General features: G+C 35.8%; 1 protein-coding gene across 1 annotated transcript; it reads right to left on the bottom strand.

The window, feature by feature from the left end:
• Positions 1-244: 244 nt before the first annotated feature.
• LOC104218309 (1-acyl-sn-glycerol-3-phosphate acyltransferase 2) lies at positions 245-8,659 on the bottom strand. The gene is made up of 11 exons (XM_009768762.2): positions 8,135-8,659; positions 7,666-7,788; positions 5,065-5,104; positions 4,891-4,964; positions 4,272-4,331; positions 3,424-3,501; positions 3,015-3,173; positions 1,922-2,047; positions 1,035-1,127; positions 791-877; positions 245-701 (listed from the first exon to the last, which is right to left on the bottom strand). Exons 1-11 carry the CDS (start codon positions 8,213-8,215, stop codon positions 459-461), a joined length of 1,164 nt encoding a protein of 387 aa, XP_009767064.1. The 5' UTR covers positions 8,216-8,659; the 3' UTR covers positions 245-458.
• Positions 8,660-16,188: the final 7,529 nt, after the last annotated feature.

Here is a 16,188-nt window from a genome sequence, read left to right as displayed (position 1 = left end):
AACCCACTCCCAGCTGATACAAGTAATAATCTAGTCTAGTAGCAGTTTTTCAAATTTTCAAGGTAAACAATCTTTGATGATAAAGGGTACTTGGAATATCAAACCTAATACTCAGCAACAAAACAAAAATAAGGATACAATTCATGTGGCTCATCACTTCCCAGTTAATGATAGGACATCGATAACAGACACAATTCAACTACTATGCCAGCATAAAGCTATGCAGTTTACCAACATTGTGGACTTGAGTGAATAACAATTAATCTATTGACTGCATCTTAAAGATACAAAGACGAGCACAAATTTCGTTCACTGTGGCCAAAATTACACGTTTATAAAATAGACAAGCAAGTAACTATATTAACACAAACATCATCTTCTAATTCTCGTGATTAAGGCTACAAATTGAGGGATGGATCATTCGCTATCTCGGATGAAAATCACATATCATCACTTAATTAGTCCTTTTTTTCCTGCCCATTCCCTGTAGGCTGATTCACATTCTTTTCCTTTGCTGGTGCAACCTTGGCAGCTGTAGAGCGTTCGGACTTGGAGAAATTGATCAAAATTTGCATAAGAACTGTAACAACAGCCATGAGAGCAGCTGAAACTGCAACACCCTTCCATGACGACAATAAGGCAGTTGCTTGTAAAAATTTTATGGTTCCTAAGATAAGAATGCATGCCCAAGATGCAACAACCTGATATTCAGGAGAGAAAAGAGTTATTTGATATACAAATAGAACCAAAATATACACAAATTCGCCAGCAATATTGGAAAGTGCCATACCACAAGAGATTTCACTGGGCGGCCAATGTCTTGCAGCTGTTCTTCCCCGAAAGTGTCTTCAGCAATATGCTTATCCAATAACTTGTCCTGGTGGAAGAGCAGGTCACCAGACAACACCAAAAATATGAGAGACTCATCTATAGGAGATTGAATGCTTTTCACAGACATCACAAATAAGCACGAGAGAGGATTGTTTCCACAGTTAATTTTCTGGTAAGGAGATTTAACAAGAAGAAAGGACAACCTTGGCCACAAAGACATCTCTGCACCATTGGGCAATGGCCTCATCATTTTCAGGCATATCCTTCATCTCATGCCGCTTGAGGTGCACATGCACCTGCACAATAGCAAATAAATAGCTAAACACTAGACAAAAAAGACTCTTGGTACATACATTTTAAGCCCAGCAAATTTAAGTACTATAAGACAAGTTATATTTTTAGCCACAAAGATACAAGGCTTTATTCTGTGGACTCCATTAACATCCATGAAAGTTGATATGCACAATTCCAATTTCTTTTGATTTTAAATTCAGCGTAGTTTATATATTGTTTCATTATTGCAACATTTTTCCAGACCGGAGCACTGATGGTTGACCAAATACATGTAAGTTTAGCTTTACGATTTCTCATAGGGTATCACATTCTAGAATCTATTTATCCCAGATATGCAAGGGGAGATAAATCTCAAAAGACTCCCATGGACAAATCTATTCGCCAGTTGGAATGACGTAAACAGAATTATGTATAAACAGTAAAAAAATCTAGTTTGCTTATTTACACTAGGGCTGTCATGTTCTTTGCTTTAACATATGCTTTGCCATTCCTCTCATCATCTCTAAACTTCTCTTTTCTCATGCTTTCCTATGTTCAGCAACTCTCTTTCTTTTTCTTTTTTTTTCCCTCCTCTTTTAAACCAATTTTTTTTTTATAATTTCCCAAGCTTTCCCTCCCATCCCCTCCATTGGCATCCGTAGGAACTCCCACATCACACCAGTGGTGACAATCACAAGCAAGAACTAGACAACTAGAAGTTTCCTAGAACCTTTTTTCCAGTATTCTGATGCTATAAATGACTGGAAATACGTAAACAGAATACCAACGTTCCAATTTAATGGATAGTTTTATTTACCACAGAAGGCTGCCCCTTGAAGAGTCTCAGCATTGTAGGTGCAGGTGAACTTTTGGGGATGCAAATTGTTGCATCATAAATAGCTGGAACAAATGAGCGCATATGACTTACTGCAGTAACGAAACCCTGAAATCAACATAAAATGAATACAGAATGCTTCAGGAAACACTAAGGACAGCAATGCAATGAAAGAACCACGTTAAAGTAGAATAGAATCCATTATAAACTTCAGAAAAATCTGTTTGGACGCCTTAATGGGTGGTGTATTGCATCAGACGCAACCTTGGACATGTACAATACGTGAATCCAAAAGCATCAGCCTGCTTATTTAGATTGACACAATTTCTTTTCTTATAGAAATGGTAAGTGCATTATTAATATAGCAACAAAGAGATGTTAGTCAAAAATATTTACAATGTATTTAGATTGCTATGGTTTCAATATATGGCACCCTTTCTCTCTCTTTCATTTTGTTATTCCCTTTTTCAAGACACACTAACTATTACAATTGCGAGCCGCGTCTTTGATATCTAGAAGGTTTTCATATGTTTTACACACTGCAGAAGAAACTATACCCCCAACTAATTTAGGCTAGGGAAGTTCCTCATGGCCAACTTAGCTTCTCCTTGTGAGGGAGAATATTGTTTGACAGTATTCTTCTTGGATCTTCAAAAAACAATAATCACCCTTCCCAGTAGAGGCAAAACTGCCGTTAGATAATTTCTCTCCATCTGTCTAAGCTTAGGTGGATAGCATTACTTGGTATTGGTAGCATGTACCCAGTGGTGCACGCAAACAGGCCCAAACACCACCATAATTAAAAAAAACGAAGAGCAGATATTGATTACCCAAATTTTGAACCCCCACCCCCCCCCCCCCAAAAAAAAAGCAAAAGAACATATTGGGGGAAAAGAACAAGGATAGAATCACAATTTGATTGTCCCAACAAAAATAACGTTTAGCAAGGTGCTTTGGTCAACGAGTACGGAGAGACAGATCTATCATCATATTGACAATTCAAAAGAAACAATCAGTAAACTCTACCTCTAGAAATATGATCTACGTGGAGAAAGAAGGAAATACTGGTGCCCACCTTAGTGCGAGGAATCAATACATTCCTTGGAACAGGTAACCCAGCTGAAGTAGCATATTCTTGAGCAGCCAAAAGCTTTGCTTGTGTAAAGCGGGTGCCTTCAACAAAAAGTGCCAGCCAGAAAGGCAAAGGATAATCACTTAGCCGTTGAAGACCTGACTGCAGATCGGACACCCAATGTATAAAATCACAGTCAGGGTAATTTGGAATAATAAAAGCAGACACCAAAACTCACATCAATGAGCCAAAGGAAACAGAAAGTATATCCAAATATGTGTTATGCATCAAATAAAAGCATATAGACAACTCTATCTTTGATTTGCTTCCTTGTGGCCACACAGCTTTTAAAGAATTAGGATGCCCAAATTTATATTTAAATGTGTCTGCAAGTGATCTGGCTTAACCATACCTTCAATGTTCTTTCATCCTTGGCCCAGCTTCTTTCAAGGAAAAGATACTCGGAGAACCACATGGACCAACCAATTACCTGCAGAATCCACGATATTACTGATCATACTCTGGAAATCAACTGCACGGACATAAACCAAGAGAGAGACATATACAATAAGCATATACTCCATCTTGCCATTTTATTGATGGTGTTTGACTAGATACGGAACTTAAAATGTTAACTTGACTTACGTAATTTGTTAGTAGTAGTGGAACAAAATATTAAAGTATTTATTTTTGATAGAGAAACACCGTATCAAAGTTTAAAAATTAACTAGTTATGTGAATTTGAAGTCTTGTAACTCTGTAAAAGTTGTATGACATAATGTTATTAGTGAAATAACGTATAACATTTTCTGATTGTCAAACCAGATAGGATGTCACATAAATTGGGTTTGGAGGAAGCAATTTCAAAGAAATTCAAGCAAAAAAGATTACAGGTCTATCACCTTCACCAACAAAAAAACTGAGCCGAATTCCAGGCATCATCATGACTTTCTACCACTGTATTCAAATAAATGAAGATAACAGCCTCTTTCCCTCGAGGTTGAAACTAATACTACAGCAGAGAATAAACATCCTTTTTTTTTGCAAGTAGAATAAACATCTAATTTATCATCAATTCCTTTGTACTTTTATGCACAGTAAACTTCACGAGCTGTGGAAACCAGAAAAATATACTATTAACCAACACCATCTTGGATGAGAGCTCCATACATTCTAAAAGCAATTGGTGGGCAATGGATAAAAACAAGATTCAGTCTTAAAAAGATGCAAAATCTTCATAATATTTCTTCAACTACTTACTGGAAGGAGTTTTGATGATTTCTTCATTACAGCTAATGAGCTACCAAGGCAACCAGATCGCTGCAATTGAAAGATCCAAGAATTGATAAGCAGAGGTCAAATGAAAAACAGCTATGACTTATAATATGAAAAGACCATATTTTTATCATGTATCAGAGCATCTTTCAAAATTAATTAACTTCCGTAGTAAGATTAAACTTCCTCCAAAATTACTTGTTTCCAAGCGATTCATAGTTAACATGCATAAATGCAAATAGGGGTGACAAGCACACATTTATATATTACATCGCCTAGCTTAAGGGTACATTCAACACATAGGTATCCAATCCCTGCGGAATGTGGTCCAAACTTTGAAAATAGAGGACAAATAAAATGGAACTTGAATTGGTTGTAGAAGATATACAAGATAGTTCCTTATATAAGAGTTTAGACAACCTGAAATAAGTTTAAGTATAGACATATAAAGTAAGAAAAGTTATTAAAAAGGAAATTCTACATGTGGAGATTCCTAATTATATCAAATTGAGAAGAATATTTCATGCTACTAACCTAAACATATTGAATGAATCTAGAACATTCTAATGTATCCCAAGTAACTTTATTGACTGTCAATACAAACCTGAGCTAAGATCCAACCTACAAGCCAATCTATGTCACTTCTGTGATTTGCAATGACAAGAGCATGTTCTTTACCTGAAAAGATCAATGTTTACCAATAATAACAATCACGTGAAAGCAAATGACAATATTATCATAAGATCTGCAGCATAAAATTGAAATAAATTTAACTTACCCATTAAATTAAATTCTTTTGGGTCCATATATACTTTAATCTGCAAACAGAAAACCTCATCAATGAAAAAAGAGTTCTCATAAGACATGCATAAAAAGAAAACCCAATTGAAAAACAAGTCAAAAATAATAACTCAATGGCCAATGTTCAGAAACAATTCCAGTCTCAGAGTTGGAAATGGAATGAAAACATCCTTCTGGGAAGATAAATGACTTGGACAGAGAACTTTAAAGCAACTATTCTCGGACATCTACAACCTGAATCAACAACAAAGAGCTTCTGTTGGAGAACTTTGGACAGGTCAAGGATGGAACCTTACATATAGAAGATTTCTATATGACTGGGAAATTGAGAGGCTGACAGATTTCTATAACACTCTAGAACAGTTTAGAGGGACCACCAACAATGAAGACAGGTTGTTTTGGCAAGGGGGGAAAGAAGGAATTTTCTCTGTTAGATCAGCTTACAAGGAGTACAACCATTCTAATAATCAGATTGGTTGTTGGCCTTGGAAAATGATCTGGAAAGTTAAAATACCTTAGAAAGTGGCATGTTTTGTTTGGCTTCTAGCAAGAGAAGTTGTCCTAACCCAAGATAATCTCACTAAGAGAGGATATCAGTTAGGGTCCAGATGTTACTTATGTAAAGCTCACGAGGAGACGGTCAACCATCTTTTTTTGCACTGCAGTGTCACAGATCAAATTTGGAAGATATTCATCAACCTGAGGGGAATCAAATGGGTTATGCCAGGGAGAATCAGGCAAGTTCTAACAAGTTGGAAAAGAGATGGAATGCAGTCTGGCCGGAAGGAGAGATGGAAGATTGTCCCTGCATGTATATGGTGGACAATTTGGAAAGAAAGGAATCTAAGATGTTTTGAAGATACACACAGTACAATACAAAAGTTGAAAATGAGCTGCCTTACGCTCTTTATTTTTGGTGTAAACAGGAGTGCTTAGAAGAGAGTGAATGTATTTTTGATGTTTTAGACCTCTTATGAGCTTTATAGAGACTTAGTCTATCTCTCTTTGTACTCCCTTTTGTAATTATGGATGACTACACTGAATTAGTGTAGTCATGTTTATATCTAATACATAAATGTTACCAATTTCAAAAAAAAAAAATAACTCAATCATGTCTCTCATAGCTCAAATGAAGTTGAGGTATTTTATTTTCCCAACACACCAACACAACATTTTAAAAGAAATAAAGGATAAAAATGCAATCAGTATACGGCCCAATAAAAAAGAAGAATAAGAAACTCAAATAAGAAGAGGCACGAGGGAAGGAAACCTCGTTGCAATTGCAAAAGTATGACTTGGAATATTTCAAAGAAGTTGAAGAGTGATGTCTTTAAATAAAATGATGAATAAATACAGATCACATGGTATTAAACATTCAAGAACAAATCCTATATTGAAAGCTTTTGAAACATTACGATGTCAGCTTAGCTTCTAACCACGAAAATTCCAAAACTTTGCATATTGGTCTCTCTAAACTTTCATTTGGATCACAAAGCTAACTGAAATCACTAAGGGTCATGTAGATAAACTGAAATCACTATAGGCCGTGTAGAGAGTGATCGAAAGAAACACCCATGCTATTACAAGAAAAAAAAAATGTTAAAGTAATACCATAACATCTTAGTTCATATTGACAGAAAATGAGGCTGTGATCCAAAATGAGGCTGAAAGACATGTTCTCAGATGCATAGGACAATTAGACCATTTTGATAATAAAGTATAAGGCAATTGGATATACCCTTCCTTGCAAAGAAATATATGAGATCACTGCATTTGCACATATAGTACTTTGTAAATAAATAATAAAGCTTAAAAGACAGCATGCAACAGATAAAACTGCAAGCATACCACCAAAAAGGACTCATTTCTAGCTAATTGCTATCAGTGCCAACTGTAATGCAGGTTGCAATACTAATAACTCAAGACCAACTACAGAGTAAATAATGTCGTAAAATTTATACTCAAGCAAGAATCAAACATTTAGGCTGACCATCACACTCTCATTAGTGATTTTTAGGATCATGAGGATTCTCATCAATTTGTTTCTTTCAATTCTCATCCCAGCTTATAGTGGTCTCAGTTTGCAGCACGCAATTTCTTATTCCTTGAGACGTCAAATAGAAGTCCTAATGTAGCGGGATTACATCAAAAGAGAATATAGCTTGTTCCTCTTCTATTCTTCCATGTCTTATTCTTTTATTACTCCAACCTTTCCAATATATGCAAACATAGAAACATCTTTTAAGAAAGAAATGAAGACTTCTGAAACTTGTGGTCTTAAACATGTCATAACATTTGTGTGGCTATAAAAGTTTCTTGTTAACAATAGAATGGGAAGTACAAAGTTAAATTGCTTCCAAATATAGAAATAGTATCACATAAGCTGGAATGCAGGGAGTTACTTTTTTCGATTTTTCTTTTTTGGTGGAGGAGAGGGGATGTGACAATAGACATCATAAGCTAAGCTGAGCACATACACCAGTGCAACAAAACTCAGCTTGCTTCCAAACAATGGAAGAGCGACCCTTTATTCTACAAAAGTTCATACATATATTGACATATATCATAGGTGCATTACCTTTACACCAGCCCACCAATCAACAATCCACACGAGTTCCAGCCATAAAAGCTCTGCAACGATTCTATTAAGCCTCCTGTATGTGCTCTTCGAAATTGGCCGTACAAGGACAAAGCAAGTAGCCTGTGATACAACCAACAACCACAAATCAATCCATTACCTTCACCAATTTTAGACAAAGCCTGAACCAGAAAAAGCAGAAACTCACATGTAATTCATTTTTTAACATTTAATCAAAAAACCCCAAAAAAATAAACAAAAAAAAAATCTCATTCAAGGAGAGAGAAAACCCAGAAACCTAATAGCCTACATAGCAATTCCCAAGTAATAAAATTAATTGCTTAACTAGATCGCAACATTGTCAAATGAAAAGTTGTTTGTACCCTCAAATCCAGACAAATCTAATCCAAAAAGAAAAAGAAAAGACACAATTAAAAAATACCCAAATCGTGGGAATCAAGAGTTTTACCTGAATAAGATTGATAACAAGACCGGAAATGAAGAAGAGAACACCCAATGGAACGATAACAGCTGCTGCTGCAATCGCCATAACCACTAACACTTCCCAAAAGAGCAACCCCACAAGAAAATAGTTAAAATAATTTATAGATGCAAATCTTTTTCAGCTACAAAAGAAAGATCGGGAATTGATTGAAGATAAAAAGAGAGAGAGAGAGAGAGAGAGATAGAGAAAGAGTGAAGAGTGAAATGGGAAAATTGGGTTCAATAAATAGCTGCTATATTTTTTGTCATTTTTTCACACATACCCAAAAAACAAAAATTAAAGATTTTTACAGATAGGATTTTGGTGTGTATTTATGTGGGAGTGTAGGTTATGGGGAGAGTGTCAGGAGGGGCACTGCATCTGCCGCTTCTGCTATTTGCTTCTTCAGCTTCTCTATCTACCTGTATTTGCAACCCCAGCTTTAAACGCCGTTTCCCATTTCAAGGTGTTTTCGTGTACGCCTTAAAGAAAGACGATAATTTTTATGCACCATTTCCCCTTTTTCTTTTGGTTTCTTCTTTTTATTCTTCTATGTTCTTGTTTCTCTTTTATTTTATTTGTTTAGTTTAAACTTTAAAGGATATAGCTAGTTAGATTGTTTTAATAGGTACATCAAAGGGGTTATTAGGATACTGAGGCCTCATTTATTTTACGGAAAAAGTCCAAATATGCCATTAAACTATCCAAATTAGGACAAATATGTCTGTCGCTATTAGTTTGGCCCAAATATGTCCAAACCGTCCAATAGTTGTGCATCCATGCACTTATTAGACGGAACCAACATTTTCTTTTTTTTTAATTAACTAATACCGAACCCGACGCTATCTATGGAGTGGAGTGGCTATCCTTAATTTCCTCTTCCCTATCTCCCCCTTTTTGCCTTCGGCTATTACCGGCTGGCAAGGCTTCTTTATCTACTTGAAAGCTGATGGGAGTACGGCTTTCTTCAAGGAAGTGTCCCATATGATATTATATTAGTAAAGAGCCCTTGATCCTAGATAAGTAAGCAGATATGCCTATGGCTGGAAAGATAGCGAGCGCTATTCTCAACTTAGTCTCTCAGAGGCCAGCTCGTTGTAACCCTAAAACACGGCATTAGCGGGGTTGGGCTCCCCCTGCAGAAATACAAGAAACATGGGACAGCCGGGAACGATGACCCTTCTCAAGCCTGAGGCTACCGACCCATCCCTAATTCTAAAAGACCCAAGTCGCCCATTTCTAAAAGACCTAACAGACGTCTCTCGCCCACCACATTCCCTCTTCCTTCTGTCCTCTTCTTCCTAAATCCCAACTTGGGCTTTCCATCTCTCCTTCCTTCTGCGTCAATGTCTGTCTAATTGATGAGTTTTTCTGAAAAAAGGTACGGGTCTCCCCTCAAATTTTCTTCTTTCTCCTCTTTCTTTCTTCCCTAAAAAAGGGTACGACTTTAAATTTTTGGCTGGGTTCTTCTTCTTACTCCTCTTTCTTTCTTTTATGCTTTAATTTTTCAATCCAACATGCCGTTTCCATCTTGTTTGATCCACTCACTTTCCTCTCTTACTTCTTTCATTTGCTTTGAAATGTCGGAATGTTCGAGTTCTTCAAATAGCCGTCGAAGGATGTATGGATGTGAAGTTGTTGCACTCCATCTCACATCGCGGACTGAAATGAATCCCGGAAGACGCTTTTTCAGGTGTCATAAACCTGATGTAATTTTTCTATTTTTTTTCTAATTAATGCTTATTCCGACAGATTTGGATCAAAGATTTTGGCATATTTGTAATCGATTTTTGTTATGATGTTAATGTTTTATTTGCAGAAAACTGGATGTGGTTATTGGGAATGGGAAGACGATGAATTTCCACCAAGAGCTATTATTGTCATCAACAAATTGAAAAGGGAAAAGGATGCTCTTTTTAAAGAAAGACTTGGAAACATGGGGAAAAATTATTTCTTATGTGTTTGGGTTTCATTATTGGATTTGTGGTTAGTTTCATATTTTGAGGGGAGACTTGAAAATATGGTTGTAATTACTTATGGTTATTTTAGTTGTATAATTTAGATGCATTGTATTGTAATGGTTGGATGAAAATAGTTGTAATATGCAATGTATTATTTCTGATGTAATGGTTGAAAATATGGTTGTAATTTAAATACATTATAATGCTATGGTAGTAATTTCTCAGCAGCATTGCGTGAACTTTCTGGGGTTATGTAATTGCTCAGCAACATTAAGATCAGGGAGTAATATGTGATCCATATAATTGCAAAAGTTTGTAATCTGGTTATGCACATTATCTTGGACCTGCTTCTATTGATCAGCTAAGGAGGCCTTGTAATGAAACAGTGGAAAAAAGACCATTTGTGAGATTAAAATGCTTTTGTTGATCAGCTAAGTGTTAATTCATCTTGAACAAGAGTTATTGGTCCCCTGTTAGAAATTGTACAAGTCATTTTGTAGTTTTGTCATCACTTAGGATGATCCACACAAAACAAGTATTTCTTTCTACTACTTCATATATTTGCTAGCTTACACTTCATGGACAAACCATATGCCATTAAAGAAATCTGTGACTTCAATCCGACAATTAGAAACATCAAGAAATAGTAATGTCTTTGGTCCCCTCATCTAACTTGGAATTAAGTAGTTAACTACTGATACTAGAACCTAAATAGATGTATTATCTTTGGACTAGTAAATATTGCAAGGATCGGCAGCAACACTGCTATAGTACCAATACTGCTGAATAACTACATGGTTATGGCAGCAACAATGCTGAATAATCACATATTTACATAGCCACACTGGAATATAGTTAAACAAACAGACATTCATATCCACCAAACCAAGATAATATGCGTATCAGTTAAACCAACATAAAATTCACCAAAAATTAATAGTTTTGTGCATAATAGTCATCCATAAGCTAAGTTCCTTAAGTTTTTCACAATAATAATTAGCCAACTTATGCTAAATTTCAGCATTTGGTACAGGGACTCCTCCCCCATTTGGCTCCATCTTCTTTTTCTTTTTTCTTACTTCAGCTTAGAGCTGGCTAAGTGTAACTGCAGCTTTCCCCTTCCAAGTTGCCTTAGTTGGTGAGTAAGGCAAGTTTGTCGGCATAGAAACTCCATCTGCACCCCCAGTAAATTGAATCCTTCTACTCCCAGTTGGTAGTCTTGCTTTCAGCCTTCTTTCCTTAAGTATTGATTGTGACTCAGAGATGATTTGTGGCCTCAACGGTGGATCTTCCTCATCGTCAATATCTAGACCATATGCTTGTAATTGTTGTATTGTGACTTGAGAAGAGTAATCAGATTGTTGTGTTTGTACTTCAGTTTCAGATTGTTGTGTTTCCTCATCGTCAATATCTGGACCATCTTTGCTCTGTCATCCAAAGAATGAGTTAATAAGAAGTTGTCATACTTTAAATTTCCACACATAGCCCTCCCATCTTTTTTAGTTGATCTTTGAAATTTTCTTCATAAGTGCTCCAAGCACACCACCACAACAACTTCTTTATATGTCTACTTCTCCACTTCTTCTGCCAATTTGCCTCAATATGTCTTACACAATACCTATGATGAGCTTCAGGAAGTATATTCTGCACAACATTAGTTAACCCTACGATAAAACAGGAACAAGCAGTCATAAAAGGTAAAATATATAAGTGTATACAAGAGAATAATAGAAATCAACAATGAAAGTTATAGTGTTTACCTTTTGCATATCTGAGATGAAAGTCACTCCTTGTCCATCATTTAGCTCCAGAGAAAGCTTCAAACACTCTAAAAATGAACCCCAAATCCTGGCAGTTTCCTTGTCTACCACAGCCCATGCAAGAGGATAAAATTGTTCATACAATCTTGACCAATAGCCACTAACAACTGACCCTTAAATCTACCCTTAAGAAAGGTACCATCCAGCCCAATCGGTGGTCTCAAGCCACTTTTTCACCCATTTTCAATGCATTGAAGCATATTTAAGAACTTTATTTTCCCTTCTTCAAGAGAATTCTTTGATAAATTGATCACAACATCACTGCCCAGATTAGATTGTCTTACTTCTTATTCATATGCCTCGAGTTTGTTATAGTCATCAACAAAACTGCCCTCTAACTTCTTAAGAGCCAAACCCTTGGACATTTTGAGCTTAATTTTGGACATATTTAAATCAAAACCACTCTCCAACTCAGTTTTCATATCATGTAACTTGTACTTAGGATTGTATTGCACCTTTTTCTTAAAAAATTGGGCCAAAGTATTCTAATCAGCCCTAGTATTTTTGAAACATGGATCACATGTATGTTCATCTTTCAATATTTTGATTCTAATGGTAGGACACTTCTTATCATTTGAAATATACAGTCTAAAAAGGCAGCCTTCAGCACACTTGTAACTAGCCCTAGTCGTATCAGTTTTGAGCAATTTCAACCCTTTTTTATTTACCATTGCATAGAAGTTTACTGCCCTTCTAGTTTCTACAATATCCTTAAATATCATACCTACCTCTAAATCCTTAAAATGTTCCAACTTATCAGTTACAACTATCTTTCTTTCTTTGACAATACCATCAAGTTCTATAGAATTATCCTTAAAACAATCTGATTCGTCAAAATCACTTCCCCCAAGACTATGTTCACATTCAAAAGCTACGTCAATGTCTGTAGAATATGTCTCTGTATGATGAGTAATATTTTGGGCAAATACATTTAAGTTAGACTCATCAACAACAAAGAAATTAATCACCTTGAAGTCTTTAGAAAACAAGCACTAAAGAGTCTTCACACCTTCGTCATCAGTTACCAAGTAGTACCTCCCCGAAGGTCCAGTCACTAATAGTTGTTTGACAGAGCTAAACCCTAACTTTTTTGTAAACTCTTCACAAAAAAATCATATTTAACAAGATAAGAGACATAACCAGACAAAGTGTGCACCGACATGTTGTTATATACTATCTCGGGGAAAAAGACTCAGTTACCCCCATAGTGAAATACCAAGTCCACTTTATCAATCATCTTCAACGGACTTCACATGTAAAGGTATAGAAAAAGGGACAAAGAAGGGACCACATCAGTATATATAAAGTCATATTCAAAACGTAGACAAAAAAATAGCAAATATTGTCCAAGATTATCAAATTAATGTATTAAAATACAAAAAGACCCAACCATCTGACAAAAACCATCAAAATTATCAAATTAACTGAATGTATTTTGTTCTTTAGTGTAGTAAAATACAAAAAGATATTATAGACTATATCACTCTTTAATGGATTCTAACAAAGCATAGCTTGTCCCTACATATGAAACACACAAGAAAAAATTCTAAATCCCATATATAACACACAAACAAAGAATAAAGTAGTCATACCTTAGTCAGAAGATGGAAAACCCTAGCTTGTCATACTCAAAGATGGAAAACCCTAGTTGGGATTTAGGAAAAAGAGGACAAAAGTAAGAGGGAATGGGGTGGGCGAGGGACGTTTGTTAGGTCTTTTAGAAACGGGCGAACAAAATAGGGGATTAAGTTTGGGTCTTTTAGAATTAGGGGTGGGTCGGTAGATTTAGGTCGGGTTCGGTATTAGTTAATTAAAAAAAATGTTGGTTCCGTCTAATAAGGGCATGGATGCACAACTATTGGACGGTTTGGACATATTTGGGCCAAACTAATAACGACATGCATATTTGTCCTAATTCGCATAGTTCACTGGCATATTTGGACCTTTTCCGTTTATTTTATTTTAAGATTAAGACGTCTAAATCTAAATATACATCTGAATATCAAGATATGTATTAAGATTAAGACAATTGAATCTTAATACACATCTGAATATTAAGATGTATATTAAGATCTAAATACTAATAATTTAGACTGTTTGATTTTTTAACATATCTTTATTTGAAGATTAATAAACATAAAATTCAAATGAAATACTAATTAATCAAATATTCTATCAATAAAATATATAATTTTTTAAAATATGATAGTTGTTGGTGGTGATGGCTAACGGGTGAATGCCGACTAGAGGCGGTGGTTGGTGGTAGTTTTGGTTGATGGTGATGGTTTAAGGTAGTAGCTAGTGGTGATTGGTAGTGGTGGCGATTATGATTGAGGATGGTGGTAGTAATTGTGATTGAGGAAGGTAGTAGTTGGTGGTGGCAGGTTATAATAATGGGCAGTGCCGGCTGTGATTGTTGATGATGATGGGGTGATTAGTTGTGTAGTTGAGGTGGATGAGCGTTGATTGTGGTTGAGAATGATGTGGTGGGAGTGGTGGGATGGTGGGTGGTGATAGTCGATAATGGTAGCAGTTATGATTGAAGATGATGGTGGTGGTTGAGTATGGTGGTGGTGGTGACGTGATGGTAGTTAATAATGGTAGGCAGTGACGACAGTTAATACTGAATATGGATGATAGTATCTTAATGAAATTAAGTCTCTATTATAGATCTTAATCATACAGACCTATTCAAACTTATTAGGTGGTTGTGAAGTAAAAAAAAACAAACACGCTTAATGATTAAGATCTGAATAATTAAGATTCAGTCTTTAAAAATATATATACACTTAATATCTGAGTTCTGAATAATAAGATTTAAATCTCCATTAAGTGCAAACAAATAAGGCCTGAGCCAAAGTATGAAGGCTATTACTATTACATTTCAAAACATGTTTAGGAAAAATAGTTCCCAGGATGTCCGTCCAAAAAGTTTCATTTACAAACACTGGAGGAACTAAGAGCATGGCCAATCTTCCAAAAACTTCCTTCTTGGCTCCTTCTTTTGCCAAAAGATCAGCTACTCTATTCCGCTCTTTGTAGTTGTGTTTGATCATTGTCTTGTCCAGTTTTTTGGATCAGCAACCCGCGCTCAGAGATAATAGGATCATAAATGTCATTGCGCAGTTTTAGCATTCTTCTAACCTTAGTTGAAAAGTGAAATAATACTGCAATATTAATTATTTGTTCTTGCACACATGATAGACATGGATGGTGTGTCTATATGACAATATTCAAGTTAAAATGAAATAATTTTAGAGCTGAGCCATTTGTTGGACATTCATGGGATAACAATCATCTAAGGACCCTGAATATGCCTTCCTAGCAAGAATTTGATTCACAGCTTGTGTTGGATGGAAGGCATCCCAAAAGAGGTATTGATCTCTATTGAAGCAAGGCACTGACAAGGGAAGACATGTTATTCGCCTCCCAACGCCACAGCATCCTCTGTCCTTTACTTCAAACCCTGCAACGCCACAACCATGAGAATAGCTATTAAGACAAGTTATTGATCTCTATTGGATGTTTTTTATCTTACCATAAACAGAGGCATTGTTGAATATCTCGATAAATCCTCCAAAAGTATTGCCGTAAATAAAGATGGAGTTAGGGTTATCTTTATTTAGCTGATCAACAAGAAACCTAAGTTGTGAATTAAACATCCCAATCATTTCATTCACAATAGAGACACACTTTCCTGGTGGAGCAAGACCAGTTCCAACTTGGCTAGGGATACAACCCAGTGGTCCAATTGCTCCCAATAAAAACTTCCTTAGTCCTATAGCATGAAGTGCCTACAAATAACGGACTCAGATATCAAAGAGAATATATAGTCTGGAATGAAAATTAACCCTAAAGTAAAAGTTTTTTTTTTCATACCAAGATTTGCCTAGAGTAATGCTTTATGAGGAGATCAGCATAATCTCTAGGCTTGTAATTGGAACTTGTTGTGTACAATGAAGGTTGCAAATAGTTGTTGATGTAGTCATTGTTGCCAAGATTCATTACAACCAATGACTTTGCAAGATAATAGCTCAAGTCTTGCTCTTCCATCTGTTGTTTTAATTGATCCAAGGTATCTTCAAAATTTTGAATCTGTTGATTCAAGCTGAACCTTTCTCCCTAGTAAAAAAACATCTAATGTTATAAGCAATAGGAGAAGAATTCATTTACGCTTTCTTTTTGAATTTTAAGAATTTTGACGACTATCGATCATCACCTTTCATACATACAAAATATTTTCATTACAAGTAGCAGG

This window comes from Nicotiana sylvestris, chromosome 3 (genome assembly GCF_000393655.2).
Source record: "Nicotiana sylvestris chromosome 3, ASM39365v2, whole genome shotgun sequence".
Classification (NCBI taxonomy): Eukaryota; Viridiplantae; Streptophyta; class Magnoliopsida; order Solanales; family Solanaceae; genus Nicotiana; species Nicotiana sylvestris.
The sequence above is the reverse complement of the archived record's forward strand: the minus strand, read 5'-3'. Positions and strand labels throughout refer to the sequence as shown.

Bases quoted from the DNA above. Each gene is read 5' to 3' on its own strand.
- LOC104218309 (XM_009768762.2), bottom strand. From the start codon at position 8,215: ATGGCGATTGCAGCAGCAGCTGTTATCGTTCCATTGGGTGTTCTCTTC. The intron at 4,332-4,890 runs GTTTGTATTGAC...TTTCAATTGCAG, and splicing joins TAGGTTGGATCTTAGCTCAG to CGATCTGGTTGCCTTGGTAG. The intron at 3,174-3,423 runs GTATGGTTAAGC...TCCGATCTGCAG, and splicing joins AGGATGAAAGAACATTGAAG to TCAGGTCTTCAACGGCTAAG.